Source organism: Erigeron canadensis, chromosome 1, assembly GCF_010389155.1.
Source record: "Erigeron canadensis isolate Cc75 chromosome 1, C_canadensis_v1, whole genome shotgun sequence".
In the NCBI taxonomy this organism is placed as follows: Eukaryota; Viridiplantae; Streptophyta; class Magnoliopsida; order Asterales; family Asteraceae; genus Erigeron; species Erigeron canadensis.
This window is the reverse complement of record NC_057761.1, coordinates 4,337,593-4,353,499: the sequence shown is the minus strand read 5'-3', so window position 1 is coordinate 4,353,499 and position 15,907 is coordinate 4,337,593. Positions and strand designations below refer to the sequence as shown.

General features: G+C 34.2%; 2 protein-coding genes across 2 annotated transcripts; both read right to left on the bottom strand.

The window, feature by feature from the left end:
* Positions 1-268: 268 nt before the first annotated feature.
* On the bottom strand, positions 269-6,567 carry LOC122610368 (UBP1-associated protein 2A-like). The gene is made up of 2 exons (XM_043783364.1): positions 5,095-6,567; positions 269-4,352 (listed from the first exon to the last, which is right to left on the bottom strand). The coding sequence occupies exon 1, from the start codon at positions 6,454-6,456 to the stop codon at positions 5,095-5,097; it is 1,362 nt and encodes a 453-aa protein (XP_043639299.1). The 5' UTR covers positions 6,457-6,567; the 3' UTR covers positions 269-4,352.
* A 3,057-nt stretch (positions 6,568-9,624) lies between these two features.
* Positions 9,625-15,637, bottom strand: LOC122610365 (probable peptide/nitrate transporter At3g43790). The gene is made up of 17 exons (XM_043783361.1): positions 15,394-15,637; positions 15,263-15,303; positions 14,562-14,622; positions 14,381-14,483; positions 14,145-14,247; positions 13,509-13,562; positions 13,374-13,436; positions 12,934-12,983; positions 12,752-12,827; positions 12,157-12,372; positions 11,902-11,989; positions 11,266-11,351; positions 11,069-11,176; positions 10,948-10,992; positions 10,486-10,574; positions 10,352-10,395; positions 9,625-9,998 (listed from the first exon to the last, which is right to left on the bottom strand). Exons 1-17 carry the CDS (start codon positions 15,545-15,547, stop codon positions 9,898-9,900), a joined length of 1,482 nt encoding a protein of 493 aa, XP_043639296.1. The 5' UTR covers positions 15,548-15,637; the 3' UTR covers positions 9,625-9,897.
* Between the last annotated feature and the right edge of the window lie 270 nt (positions 15,638-15,907).

Below are 15,907 nucleotides of genomic sequence, written 5' to 3'. Positions count from 1 at the left end.
CCGGCAGAATGAAAATAAAATAAAATTAACAGCTTTTTAGCAACAAATCGGACGTCTTAATAAACTAATTTTCAGCAAGATGACATAAACCAGCCTTTTGTGAATTTATTAACAAATCACAACATAAATTAAAGAAAGGAAGATAAGTTTCTTTTTTTCTTTTCTAAATTTATTTATTTATACCCAACAAATGAGCTAAACATCATGATTAGCTTAATGCATTGATGTTTTTCCATCTTTTAGATCAAACATCCTTGATGTAAAGGTGTTAGAGATAAGTAATACAACTTTCGATAAAATTACAATAACCATGTATTACATTTATACATTTTGGTATATCTATGAAAAAGCTGTGATAAGTTTATACAATAAACTTTATAGCTTCCGTAATGCAATCCCCATCGTAATGCCATGATCCAGTTCTCAACTTTAAAAAACTAGTCTCTTGCAATGTTGTATTGACAACTGACCTCGACCAATTATCTTGACTTCGAACATTCGTCTCTTGCCATGAGGTGTAGACAACCTCAAATCAACAAATCGCTTGCCCTCAAAAAAATGTGAAAATCAACGTCAAACCCACCTTCATAGCCACGGTTTTCAATTCACAATGGCATAAATAAACCCACCTCAAGTCCACAACCACCAATGCTTAAAAATATATTTGTCTAATAGACTAACTTATCTCTATTGACCGAGATTTTAAAAAAAAAAAAATCGACTTCAACAAAGTAACCCATTGTCCCACTTCACCTCAAAGACTCTATATTCATTAGCACATAATTACATTAATATCAACAATAGTTCACACCTACATAGACCTCTGAAAGACTTGCCGTATATCTACATATATATCGTTTCTAATAATATAATAAGGATAATAATAATAACAATTGGAAGAAAAAAAAAGCTAGTTATAAAATGTGGTTACTTTTATATACACTTGAAACCAACATCTAGTTTCAGACAAACAACTGTCCATGTCAAAACTCAATCAAAAATCATAAACAAATTTTTTTTTGTCAAAAGTTCCTCATCATGTAACTTGATTCTCAGTGAAGAATGAAGATCTAATGTTTGATTAACACATTTGCATTTCTTTTCGCGGTGTAAAACATTTCTTTAGAAAGAGGAAATGATTAATCCACCTAACCGAATAGCTAATAATCCTTATGCAAAAATCAAAAGATAAGATTAAGAAAGAAAATAAGTAGATATCACATTTCACCTTTTTAATGTTAGAAGGATTATTAGGCTATTTGGTTAGGAAGATTTAATATAATTCCTTAAAAAGAAATATACAGCAATATACATCTCTTGAAATCTTGAATGCAAAAATTCTTCATCAAGTCATCATATAACTCGATTCTCATTGAAGAATGAAGAGCCAATGTTTGATTAACACATTTGCATTTCTTTAAGCGGGTATAAAACATTTCTTTTGGAAAAATACAACGATATACATCTCTTAAAATCTTGAATGTATTTGATCAAAAGGTGGTGCCTCTCAATAATATTTTATACATTATTGTATAATAAATATATAAAAACTCTTTTCCATTCCATATGGAACTGTCGTGACATATTATATTAATGACAGGTATTTTACAATTCACCGAATCAAAGTAGTAACTTTAAATTGTTTTAGAATCATAAATTTTACACACAAAAAAAAAGTATTTGTTTACATTAGAGAATTAAGTATTAGTAGATCATTAAAATTATTTATATATTTTACATAGAGTGTTTAGATATTAAATCAATTGAAATCAACATGCTTTATAATTAAGTATTAATATACTACTGGCACAACTATATTGATCATAAATTTAAATTTAAAATAATTGAAAGCAATTAGAATTTGAGAGGAAAATTAGATGGGATGGATAAAAAGATTCTGCTGTTAACTTTTGATATAATTCGAAGGTAAATCAGTAGTAGATTAGATGGCATGGTAAAAACTTGTATTTTTGAAAACTAATCCAACAAGCGTTTTGATTTGAAGCTTTTAAGATAAAGTAAAAGCTCCAAACCATCTATCCAAACAAAGACTCTGAGCTTTTACTTTGAAACCTATTAAGCTAAAATCTCAACAAAAAAAAAAAGGCGCCTACCAAACGGCTCAACCCTTTAAATAAACCATGTAACCGGTTGAAATTACACAGACGACATGAAAATCAGACAACTGTTTAGCAGTTACTAGTGTTATTAGTGATGTTGCTGCTACTATTTAAGGATGCAACTGCCGCCCTCACCCTAAGTTCATAAACGGACCAATAAAATGAAATAAAATAAACCTGATTTAAAATAAAAGGAACTTTTAAATCCAGAAAACATATTATAGAAACAAGGATATTCCTTTTGTACCGGAAAACCACACTTATTTTAACAACTTTCAATGATACAAAGAATTAAGTAAAATTTTTATAAAAATGGCACGACATCAGCCACATCATTTCACGTGGTCAGCAAACTTTGGCAAGACGACAAAAAAAACGTAAACATACCTCTCCATTCCAAGCCCCGTCGACATCATCTCATATGTCATTTCTCTTACAACTGCTGTCTGTGGTGCTACATCATAAGTTAATTCTTCAAACTCAGATGCTCGTTATTGTATTTCAGCAACCCACAAGCAAACTCCAGCACAACAGAAGACTCCCAAAATTATGGACATAATATTTTAATATGACAAGTCATATTTAGAACATCGTTTTTCAATTTTGTAAAGTCAGTTAATGATACTTTTGAAGATAGTCAGGAAAATATCAAAATACTGCTGGTTCTTCGATAAAGTAAAAAAAAAAAAAAGCATTCGTGAGTGTGCCTACCAAAAGGCAAATGGAATGAAAAGGATCTATGTTTTTTGTGCAAATTAGAACGCAAAAACCTGATGTATAGTTCCTTTTCCTGTCATTTTCCCTTTACCAAAAGAATCTAAAAGGACACAGTGATTGATAAGAATGTGTGAAAATTGTCATTTAGTCGGTAACCATGGACAATAAAAACAATCATACTTAATATGAGTGATTAAATGATATTGATTTCTATCACCAACTGAAAAGCTAGATTTTGTATTTCAGAAAATAAAAATAGAAAGGTTCTAAAAATAGAAAGGTTGAATATAACATTCATCAAATGAATCTAAAAACCAGGAAGAAATTTGTTTGGTAATGTTTTGTTGACAATTTTGTTCCGCTTGCCCATAAAATGAGTTTGCTTGGGTAATGTTTTGTGGCAAAACGGTTAAGCTAAGGAATTTTAAATAAAAGGGAAACTTGTCCAATGTGATGAATTAGTTCCAATATGTATTCAAATGAATGCCTCAAAACTACTTATTAAAAATATAATATTTAGCACAGAGTATTGTAATAATGCAGCTTTTAAACATCATTCTTAGCATATTAAATAACTATATATCACAAATGAAAGAAAAAAATGTTTATACAGGTCATCCCGAAAAAATCAGTATTCACCCGCATAAATAACCATTTTGTAGTGCTACCCCACCCGTTTGACCTGCACATTTTCCTACCTTATTAAGTTAAATTCCATCTCCCTACAGTCCTACACTACAGCTAGAAGCCAGTGTAAGCATTTGCAACATTTATTGATTGGAAAAAATAAAAAGTAAAACATTAGCCCAGCTGGAAATATCAAATCATTGTACTTCACGCATTGTAAATTTATCAAATCCTTTTACAATGACCAAAAAAATTCCATGTAAAGCATTCCTTTTTCATTTTCAAACATTACATTTAAAGATCAGCCAAGTGTGAAGTCTGCAGTTTAACTTATTGACCCCCTTATTATAAACACATGACATGGAAATGAGATTTAATGCCATGTACCATGCAAAATACCTGAAGCGCCAGTAGTGTCGAATTTTATGAGCAGCATGTTACAAATGCTGCTGACCATTCGAATGCCAAGCTCATTCTAAAACAGAAGCATAAGAAACCTAGCTGATAGAAGTAAGGCGAATAAAAAAATGCTACTGATGTTACTATAGTGAAAGGTGACCACGCCATAAAACTTGATAAGAGAGAACTAGATAGGGCATAAAAATACAATCATAAGTGCATAAAACATTAAATTATCGGAGTTATGGTGTCACCATAGCAACAACCAGCTCCTTTAGCATTTTTTGGAAACATACTAACGTCAAAATACTACATTGTTTCAAAATAGTTCAAGAAATAAGTAACTAAAAATAGAGAAATACGGGTTTAACAAATCCTCTCTTTAAGCAAATGGTTACTTTTTGTTACATATAATAAAGACTTCATTTGCATAACTTTCTGGAACTTGAGAACATTCAGCGGGAGTCCAAAACAAAAACATGATGGAATCTGCACAATAGATATGTATATTATAAAAACTTGATTTCAAAAACAAGATTCCCAGCTGAAAGAGTTTTGCCAACTGAAAATGGAAAACCCATTAAGTTCATAAATTAAAAGAGAACTTTGCTAAGAATACCACACTTACCTGAAATCTACTCAAACAAGTAAGGGCGCACTTCAAAAATAAGATTAGGCCAAATATTACCAAAACAAAAGTTCAAACTTCAAAGAAAAAGAATATACTTTTTGTACTCACATCATCATATACAAAAACACCACACATCGAGAAACAATGAAGGTACGTATCCATATGATTATGTTCTAATAAAATGAGACATGGGTAAAACTTATTGCAGCAAATGAGAAAAATGTCTACAGATCACTCCAGCAAGCACAAAGCAATTACAAAAATCTAGCTCAGTTCCCTTCACATAGTAATACATATGCCACATTTTAAAATGTTTTGATGTTCAAAGTTGAAGTGTAGCTTAACTTTTTGATAAAAACATCAGAATGATTATAGAACATCCCAAAACCCAACCTAAAACAAGATTGCTTTAAAAAACCCCTAGTTGTGAAGCAATACCAACAGACGTATTGCCACAATTAATAAATCGGCAAGTCTACATTTTTAGCAGAGATATTAATAAGTTTTATGCAATTAGGTTATCCGCAATGATTTTGTTAGTATCAGCACAAGTATATATAACAACATATAACTAGAAAGAGCAGGGGGAGTGATCCTCACCTAGCGACCATAAGGTGGTCGATTGCCGCCCTGTGGAGGGTAGGCACCCTGCATCCCTTGTGGAGCACCATAGCCTCCGCCACCTTGATTGCCATAGCCACCACCCGGGGGCATCCCTTGTGGAGGTCCACCTAATCCTAAAAGATTCCCAAGTCCACCTCCTTGAGTTGCAAGCAACGCAGTCAACGCTTGTCCCAAAGCCGGTGTCAACGCAGGTGGAACCGGAGTGTTATAAGACGGGGCCATCAAATGCCCATGTCCACCACTTCCTCCCCCACCTCCCGAAAACTTGCCCTTTTTCGAAACATGATGCCCATGTCCTCCATGTCCACCACCATAATGCTGATTCCCATGTCCACCACTTCCACCCTGCTGGAAAAATGGCTTATTCGGTTTAGGCCCATCAACAGCCTTCTGACAATGCAACGTATGTCCCTCAAACACCTTGTGCGGTTCCTCCAACGCCTTTTTCGCCCCTTCAACCGTCTTATACACATACAACGCAAACCCTTTCGGTTTCCCAGTCTGCTTATCCAACCCCAAAGGCCCATCATCGATCTCCCCAAACTTGGCAAAAAACTCAGTCAATTTCCCAGGATCGATATCCGCAGCCACATTACTAACAAATATCTTCCTCTGCGTATACTCAGACACAGTCTGTACAACAGGGGGAGGCGCAGGAACCGGTCCAGCAGACGCCAATTGGCACGACGTCATCCGGTTTCCGATTTTCTTCTGGGGTTCCTTTAAGGCTTTCTGAGCACCTGCTCTATGTTTAAACAAAATAAAAGCATACCCTTTCGATTTCCCAGAGACCTTATCCACAACCGCTTTGCAATCCTCAATCTCTCCATATTTCCCGAATTCGCTTATTAACACGTCTGAATTCGTGTCCCATCCTAACCCGTGCACGAATATTTTTCGATGAGCTGGATCGATATCCGCGATTTTCGACACGTTTTCGATTAAATCGGGGTGTTTGGAAACGGCTTCTTTGAGGAGGGAAACAAGCTGTTCTTTTGAGAATGGTTCCAGAAGCTTCTCAACAGGTTCATCTTCTAATTCCATATCCTCTTCTTCTACTTCTTTTTCTCCTTCTTGTTTAACATCTGAAACGACGTCGTTTGCGGCCGTTTCTTTATTTTCTTCTTCTTCAGATTCATCTTCTTCTTCTTCAATTTCTTCTTCAACATCTTCTTCGATCTCTTGAGGATCTTCTTCTTGTTCTTCATCTTTTTGTTTTACAATATTGGATGGAACGACGTCGTTTACAGTAGGGGTTTCTTCTTCTTCCATTTTGACGGGTGATTGTTCGACAACGGCGGAAGGTTCTTGAGCGCGAGACTTTCGCTTTTTCGCCATTTTTTTTATTTTTTATTTTCTCTTAGAAGATAAGAAAAGTGAGTTTAGGGTTAGGTTATATGGTTTTCGATTGAAAAGATGGGTTGGTGGGCTAGGGTTTCAACACCAGGATTTCATTTATTTATAGGGGTAGATAGACGAATGTTTTTTATTTTTTCTTTTTAAGAAAATTTCATTACATCACCATATGATTTGTCATTTTATCAATTTTCACCTCCGTATTTTTTTTTATTATTATATCATCCTATGGTGACTTTTTGCTTCATTAGGCACCCCTCCTTCTAACTTCCAGCCCCCTCATGTGCAGCGCACATACGGGTATTTTAGTCCTATTAGTTATCTTTTTCCCTGATTTATCATCTAAAACACTTTTTTCTCCTTCTTCACCTTCTTTGTCAAATCTAACAACCAAAATACATTCATACCTTTCAAAAAAACAAATTGTGTCTCTATAATTACATAAACTCACAACAAAAAAATAATGATAAGAATGTTGGTAAAACTTGACATTGGCCAATTAAACCTTAATCTTCAACAACATTTATGGCAATGGTTATTAATAACTGAAACACATCTCCGATTTTTTGAAACCTTAATTCAATTTCAACTAGCTCTAATACCTTTTCTTGGAATATATACAACAATATATACATCCATATATCATTTTTTAAAAAACTAGATCTATAACTTCTTGCAATTCCATACATTTGCAACAATATATATCTACATATCAAAATTGAGTCTACCCACCACCACCGTCGAAGCTACCCACCACCACCTCCGGGGCAAACCATCATCAACAAAGAAAGAATAAAAAATACAAGAAACTGTTCTTTGTAAACACTCATTTCTTACCTTTGTTTTAATTTCCGGTCACCAGCATGGGCAACTCCGCCGACTTTCTCAACTGCTTCAGGCACCGGAGCTCCATTTTCAACCAGACCCTCTACTTCGGAATCTTTCTTTTCCACCACAACCGTTGTTATCCCATCGCCGACATCATCTAAAAAAAAGGAGGATCGGAAATGTTGGGTTAGGGGTTGGATAACCCAGAAACAAACATCAAAAATCAATCGAAAAATCGAAGAGAAACTGGGTTAGTAATCGAAGATGTAGGAAGGATTCTCCATCAGATTAAACAGATCTGGAGTGTATGTGTATATGGATCTCTCTTTTTTGGGGGTATTGTATAAATATAGAGGTGTATATATATAATATATAAGATTCAGATCATTAGATGTGCAGATTCAAGAAAAAAAAAAGATATAGATGATCGATAGCTGAGAAAGAAACAAACTTTCTTTTAGTAAAAAATAATACAAGTATTTGGGATGTTAGATTGTATATATATAATTTATATATGATATGTCATGTATGTATGTATGTGTGTCAAATGTCAAATCTGTGTATTTAAGAAAAAGTTTCATGAGTACATTTAATTGATAGATTCAGATGTAGACTTGTTTAGAGAAGAAAATAAGAGGCTAAAAGGACAAAAATACCCTCACGTGATATGCACGTGAGGGGGGTTAACGGAGATTTACAAACGGCTGTTAGAGGAAGGGGTATGTAATGAAGCAAAAAGTCACCTTAGGGAGATGTAATGATAAAAAAAAAGTAGAGGGGTGAAAATTGATAAAACGGCAAACCACATGGTGATATAATTAAATTTTCTTTTTTCTTTTTCTAAACGATCAACATTACAATTTCTTACCCTTAATTTCTATACTATTTAAATACCCGACCATATGTTTTCTTTTCTTTAATCTATTTTATTTACAATAGAAAAATCAAATTTTATGTTAAACAAACTTTGAAAATAGAATTTAACAATAATATCTTTCTCTTCAAAATAAAAAATAATATTGGTACCACACAACTTAATTAACTTATCATATAATACAAAATATTATAGCATACTTTACAAATAGCTAATACACATGGTAAACTAATTAAGTTGTATGATATTAATATCAATTTTTAGTCAAAATGATATGCTGGATAAAAATCTGTTTAACTATCATTTTTTAAGATTAAAAGTTTACTAATTTTGTTTAACAAAAGTGAAGTGTGATAAGCATTGGACGTTCAGACCATGCAAAGTTTACTAATCTGTTGAAATTGTTTAACAAAGTTTACTTATTTTTTTAAAAATTAGTTTCGATTCAGACGTGCTGGAAGCAATTTTAACCAACGATTTGCTGGACCTCCAACCCCATCTTCATGGAAAATACCTTGAGATGAGAAACCCAAACCCAAGACTTTGGGAAAAAAACTCACATCCGGAGTCCACATAGTGTATTTAGAAGATACCTCTAACCCACCTAAGTAGAGTTGGCCAATCCACTTAAGTTTACTAATTTGACTCAAATAGTCAAGTCGGTATAACTACGCCGATATAATTGGACGTTTGGACCATGCAAAGTAACCATTGGACATCTCCATCACTCTCCGTTAAGCGAATGAAGGAAAATATCATTATTTTCGATTATGTTACATGGCAAAGGTCACATGGCAAGCCGGGAACGATACCCATCACCCAAAAAAACAAGTGGTGACTTCAAGCTCTTTACATAAATGGGCTTATTATTTTCGATTATGTTACAGTCTTCTTCAAACACGTTTTTAGTGTACTAAAAAAAATTAACTGTATTAAACACAATCGTCTTCGTCAAACTTTAGTCATGGGTAACATCAAACAAGTTCTATGAACGAACATCTAGATGTAAATCAAAAGGTTCATTACTTTTTTGTTTCTCAAGTACTTTATTAAACTTAGTCATGGATAGAATAAAAAAAAAGTTATAAAAACGTATATCTATATCCAAAATTTTCATTCATAACGAGTAAACATCATTTGTTCGTTTATGTGCTATATGGTTTAAGTTTTAGCTTAAGTTAATAAGCTCTTTAGAGTTTTTCGATACTTCTTTTTTTAGCTTAACTTATTATTTTTTTAACCAATGAAATAAGCGAAATAGTCAATAAGCTTAAGCTTCATTTATTAGCTGAAGTATGGGTCGGTTTATGAAGGCTGGTGATAAAACCCTTTGTTATAAATCCTCTTGTCAAACTTGCCACCAAACCAATTCTTAGGAGCTAATATACACGTTACATGTGTATACATTGTTGCATAGGTAAATATATACATCAAATGTATTCCCATGGTAAATACAAACATAATTACATAACAGAACAGTAATTCAATATCCCTTCAATATATGGTTTATGTTGCAATGTAATGATTAATGAATTAGTGTCATTTAACCTAAATTCCACCACATTTATTTTTTTCACAACCATAAACTATACTTGTTCAACGAATGGCGACGCCAAGCATCAAACGGGCCCGGGGGGGGGGGGGGGTACGCCGAATAATGCCTGATCAAAGTTCAGATGCTGAACTTTAAGAGGTAGCCTTGAGAGTCTTTACAGGTATCCTTATAGTGTTCTACCATCGTGTTGTGCCATGAAAGGCTTGAAGGTCAAAAGCAACCCAATAAACTGAATGACGTTCAATACGAAGAATACCATTTGATCCCCTGTCGAACAGTCAATGTAAAACCGTAGTATCGAATAGATAAAAGTTTACTACTCATACGTATTGATAATAATTTTCAGATGAGGAATGTTGGATAAGAACTACACTAAGTCGAGGATTACTTTGACTGTTGAAAAGACAATTTCCTTAAGAAGTCAATCCAATTAGACCTAATTCCTTATAAATGGACTTGATCATGCCTATCTATTGTCGAAAACGTAGACAAAAATTTGGTCTGTAAGGCTTCATTAGCATACAAAGTTAATATAATCAAATTCAGATTCCATAGTTTGTGTTCATTACTCTTAACAAGGAGGCTATTACAGGCAAGGAGATCAAGTGGAAACTTGTTACCTGGGAGTATGGCAGCAACTTGACGTTTTTGTGCCCACGAGAAGCTGCATTTGATAAAAAGAAAACAGAATAGAATTACAGCAGACATTATCTTGCATGTAATGTATGGTTTACATGGGCATAACTTCACTTACAGTGCCCCTGCTCCAGCAGGACCAAATGCTTTAGAAACAGACATGGCCGTCATTGAGATTCCGTTAGCAGCCCCTCGTTGATGTTGGGGCTATTGTAAATCAGTAAAAAAAATGGTTTAGTACAATACAATAGAATATCATGTTTTAAAGTAGAGGTAGCAACCTTGACCCTACCTAAACAGGGTGATTTGGGTTATATTTCTATCTTTAACTGGTCAGGTTAATATAATAAATCAGCTAATGACAAAATGTGTCAAATGAGGTAATATTTACAACCTCCTTAATCCTTTTTATGGAAAAACCAGATGAAAAGTGGATATTATATTCTTTATTAAAATATAATATTGTTTAAACTTTTAAACAACCTTGATATAAAATGTATATGTTGGTCACCAAACACGTTCTGACACATTACCTGACCCACCCATTTTGCAAATACATAGAGATTGGATATGGACTTACAACGGCATTATTCAACAAGATAAATATCCCAGTGACTAGTGACACCTGGACAAACATGTAGCACAATTAATCAACTGATTTTAAAAATATCAGATAGTTATAGCTATTTAAAATTACTTACAGATAACACATTCCTTATTAGTGATGCACAATTAATGGTTAGGTAAAGAGAAACTCCTGAAAGCATTGCTATGTATGGATAAGCTGATAGAATAGGGATTGATATAATCTGAGATGAAAAAAGGAAGCTCGAAAAGTTATGGCCAGATAAATAAATAAAAGAAGACTTCGAAAGTAAAATGCAAGTAAAGACCTTACAGCTGAAAGTCGTGTGACTGCGAGCGGGCCAAGAAGTTTCTCAATGTATGGATAGAGTATAAGCTGGAACAATAAAAGCCCAAAACCTGAATAGTTTGTGCATAAATACCTCAAAATTCACGAACACAGGGTACGGATAAGAATCTCTCAGTGAATTCTAGATGGTGTCATTAAGCATTAATGTATTTACAAATGAGAGTTGGTCAGTATCAATTCGTTATGACTGTCCAATATGTACAACCAGCTAACGAGTCAGCTAGTCTGACAAACTTAAATCATGTCAGTACCTATCTAATGAGCTATGAGCTCCATAATGCTTTGTGTCAAACCTTGAACATCATAATCATCTCTTGAAAATAAGAATTGGACATCACACATCACATTGTAAAACAACTTATTTATCTTCCCAAAAATAATATAAGATGCATTTGTCATTATGTCATCATATAGCTTTAAGGGTATTTCATGTCCTATTTTGTACTGTGTAAATTTTGTCATAATCTCATTAATAATATAATGGCATATTAGTTTGAGAATATGAGGCAATGTTGGAAGGTGTCCCTAAATTGGTGACAGTATATCATAAATGAAACAAAATTGGGTGCATAAAGAGTTATTGTTTAGCGATATTTGTACCTGAAATAGCAAGAACCACACCAACATCTTGAGATGAAAAGCTAAGCCCTCCAAACTTTTTGTCACTAACAGCCCATAATGAAAATATCTGTAATAAAACTTTCAATGATAGCATGCTCAGAGTAAAAAGAACTCACCAAAATCTCTTTTTCCAAGTTTTTATTCTTAATTAGTAATAAAGCTCTTTTGAATGTAACAGAATATGTTCTAAGTTAAAAGGTAAAACTATATGAATGATTGAACAAAAACACCTACTTCTGCGTATGCAATTTCTTGAAGTGAAAACACACAATACACAATGATTGTAGACATCAATGGCCAATTCTTCAACAAAGAAAAGGAAGACACTTTTTCTGCTTTAACATCTATATTCTCGTTTTGACTGAGTAAACCTTCCGAAGCTTCTAGTTCAGGTACATGGAGAGACTCCGCTTCGGTGACTACCCTTGCACGATGCATGTGCAGTGTTTCCTATAAAATACAAACAAATTTAGCAATCACCATCACATATATCAAAGTTTTTAAAGTAGGTGCTCTTAAATTATGTCCTATTAAAGTGTGTCACTAATCAATGAATGATGTCCACGCATAGAGTTCATTTGCATACCATAAGGCGAGACAAGCAAACCTAGATAACTACATACCAAACTTATTACAATCACGGCCACTTTACGATTCTTCCATATTATCAATTTTTGTGTCCAATGGAACTCATAGGTGTAGGAACAACCCTAACATATAGGGACTTTTTTTTTCTGATTGTAAAAATATGGTTGATACTTATACAAGATCACAACACTTTCTTATTTTGCACAGATAAAAGATGAAAAAAAAATAAACACACACTTACCGGAAGCCACCAACTAGAAATAAATACAGCCAAAGCATAGACGGATATTATAAGGCATGGTAGGAAGTATGGAAACCTGTGTCATGTAATTGTCGAGTACAAATGAGAAGACGAGACACTCGAATAGTCTGTCAACACTTTCATTTTCAGAGAAGTATATAGAGTTTCGAGTATGAGAGTACCTTCCAAACAAAGACGTCTCGGAGAAGAAGCGAGGATATTTCTCAGCAGGCTGAAGAGAGTGCAAATCAAACATGAATTATGGTCAATAGTCGTAGATACATATTCTACAAGAACAAACTCACTTACTGATTCAATTGGATTTGTGGACTGTACGGATGCTGTTAGACCAGTTAAAAAAAACTAAAAGCGAACTAAGCCATTACTTTGTTGGTAAAATACTACATAGGAAAACATGGCAAACAACAAACGTTTCTGGAAATAATAAGCCATTTACAAGCAAAGCAAATCAAAGACAGAACTTTCAAAACAAAAGACATAAAAACGAAGGAGAACACTGAGACAAAAAAAGGTTAAATTTAATCATCACTTAAAGGGAGTTCAAAATTACAGTTAGTTAGCACAAAATCATATAGTTTCCATCAACTTTTTAACATTGTACCTGTGCAAAGAAACCGCCAATGGCAGGACCAATAATCATGCCAATTCCCCGAGAGGTACTAACCTGATAAAAACATCTGAGGTAAATACTAAGAAATGAATGCAAGAGATACAAACATAGTTTATAAGATCTTACTATTGACATTGCCAAACCATGGTATTCCTCTCGGCAGACCTCTGTAGCATATGCCTGGAACAGAGTAGTTCAATTAACAGAAGCTTAATCATCTGTAACCATGGACTGCAGAGTTTAAGCTGTACTACACTAAATTAAGTGCATACAAGAGCTAAAGCACTCATCATTGTGAAGCACACCTCTTACACGATTTGATTATAAATAATACAAGTAATTGGTTAGTTCCGTATTGTTATAAAGAAGAAAAAGTCAACATAAGATTACTGTATCTATAATCCAGTTTAGGAAAGCACCTTTATTGAATTAGTTATTGGGGTCAATGGGGTGTTCAACAACAGAAGGGGTATGTACAAAGCAGTTGAATGCTCTAGTAATAATATCAATACCTTTGACAAGCAATTATACAGCCAGGTGGATATTTTAATGTGTCTAGCAGAACTTGCACCAGGCAGCAGAACATTTTTTTATTGCAGGACGAGAATATTGGCCGAATCTACTCGCTTTTTAATAGTACTTATCATTTGATATTAATTCTAGATAAAAACTCTATTATACAGGAGAGACAATTGTAAGCACTAATACATTGCAGTTTAGTGTATACGCATAGTCGCATATCCACATAGATATAAAACATACCCTTATTGTTCCTAGCAGGCTGTTAAAACATCCAAGGAGAAACCTCGAACAAATTGCCATCCAGAGGGTTGAACTGAGTCCAAACAGAGTGTTGAAAATGACCCTGAATCCATATGTTTTTTTTTCTTAGAAAAGGGGTAAAAAAAAATTAAAGCACTGCCGTCAGTTGTGTAACGATTGGCAACCATTTCATAGGAACGAAAATTGCGCAAAAAAAAGGCGATATCACTGCATACACTGAAAATGTGCCAATTAGAATTATAGGCTTTCTACCATATCGATCAGCAAGCACTCCCCAAATAAGAGACGTCAAGGCTCTTCCAACCATGAATGAAGAACCTACAAAAGGATGTTCAGATTAATAAACTCGGTAGTATATATGAATACGATCATGCACGATTACTTTAGATAGCTTACCAACAAATCCAGCATAGTAACCAATATCTTCCTCTTGACTTGCAATGCCAAAATCTCTTACCTGGAAATATGACAACACGTATTGGCATGCATATACTTATATAGTTTTTAACTCTACCATTGATAATTAGAATTTGTATCACTTGGGTGGGTAGCTAAAAAGGGGACAGGTCTAAATCAAATGTCATAGCTTTTGCAAAGTACTTGCTTATTCTTACTAAAACTGTGAAGGAGTCTCCATGCGCTCAGATGACATCCCAAAAGTCAGAAAAAAATTCAGTGAAACACATACGGATAGGCCGACTGTGGTACGAACCCATCCCGTAAGACCATCTTTAACGGGTAGGTGATAGGAAGTCAGCGAAGGGGTGAAGGGATTCACAGATCGAAAAAATCACCCCAATTCTAAAAAGGGCGAACGTCCTTGTTGGTCATGGCTATGTTGGTCACTGCGGGCAGCCTTCATTTTAGGGAGGTGATATTTGTACCACAAAATTTGATATATCTACCACCAGCATGCATAACCGAACCGACTTGTATTATAAAACTTATACGTTGTGATAGATAAATAAAAAACAATGGTACGTTTATCGCTTCCCTTCATTTTAGGGGTCCAAGCCACCACTCCATAGACCAAAAAATATAAAATAATAAATACAAGTCAACCAACAATGGGAGTAAAATAACACATACATACATACCATGAAGTAAATGAATGGATAAAGAGAAGAAATTGGGAGAGCTGAAAAACAAAAACATAATCAACAATTAATAAGAACAATGAATTTGATACATATATATTATTGAGAGACAGACATATAGATAGACAAACCAGTGCAAAGGGAGACAAGCCAAATATAAGAAAGGTGTTTGTAAGGCACCCCAGTTTGTTGTTGTTTGAGTTGATCAATTTTGCATCCTGGGCATGTATTCTTGTCAAACCTTAACAAATCATTTCTTCTGTTATTGTTGTTGCTTTCTTCCATTACAGAAGAAGAAGAAGAAAAGCAGCTTTTTGTTACTAAAAATATACTCTATAGAATTTTCAAAGTGTAAGTTTGGCAATATATTTTGGGATCATAACGTAACACTATGGAATAATAGGCGTCTGGCCCAGATGACTATTTAGAATTTGTGAAATGCAGTTAAAAATATAAAAAACTCAAAAAGTTTAAATATTCTCAGGGTTCCTGAGTCAGTAAAAACACATTTGACTAGCCCACTAGATTTCCACAACAAGTAGGACGTGAGGTCCGGATTGTGGTGAGGAATTGCGTAGTTTCAATAAAACTAGTTACGTTATCCCGGGCGTTGCCCCGGGTGACACGGCGTTGTTTTCAGAAACC

Coding starts and splice junctions, on each gene's coding strand:
- LOC122610368 (XM_043783364.1), bottom strand. CDS start 6,456: ATGGCGAAAAAGCGAAAGTCTCGCGCTCAAGAACCTTCCGCCGTTGTC.
- LOC122610365 (XM_043783361.1), bottom strand. CDS start 15,547: ATGGAAGAAAGCAACAACAATAACAGAAGAAATGATTTGTTAAGGTTT. Junction 12,373..12,751: donor TTTCTAGTTGGTGGCTTCCG/GTAAGTGTGTGT, acceptor TGTATTTTATAG/GAAACACTGCACATGCATCG. Junction 11,352..11,901: donor TGTGGTTCTTGCTATTTCAG/GTACAAATATCG, acceptor CAAACTATTCAG/GTTTTGGGCTTTTATTGTTC.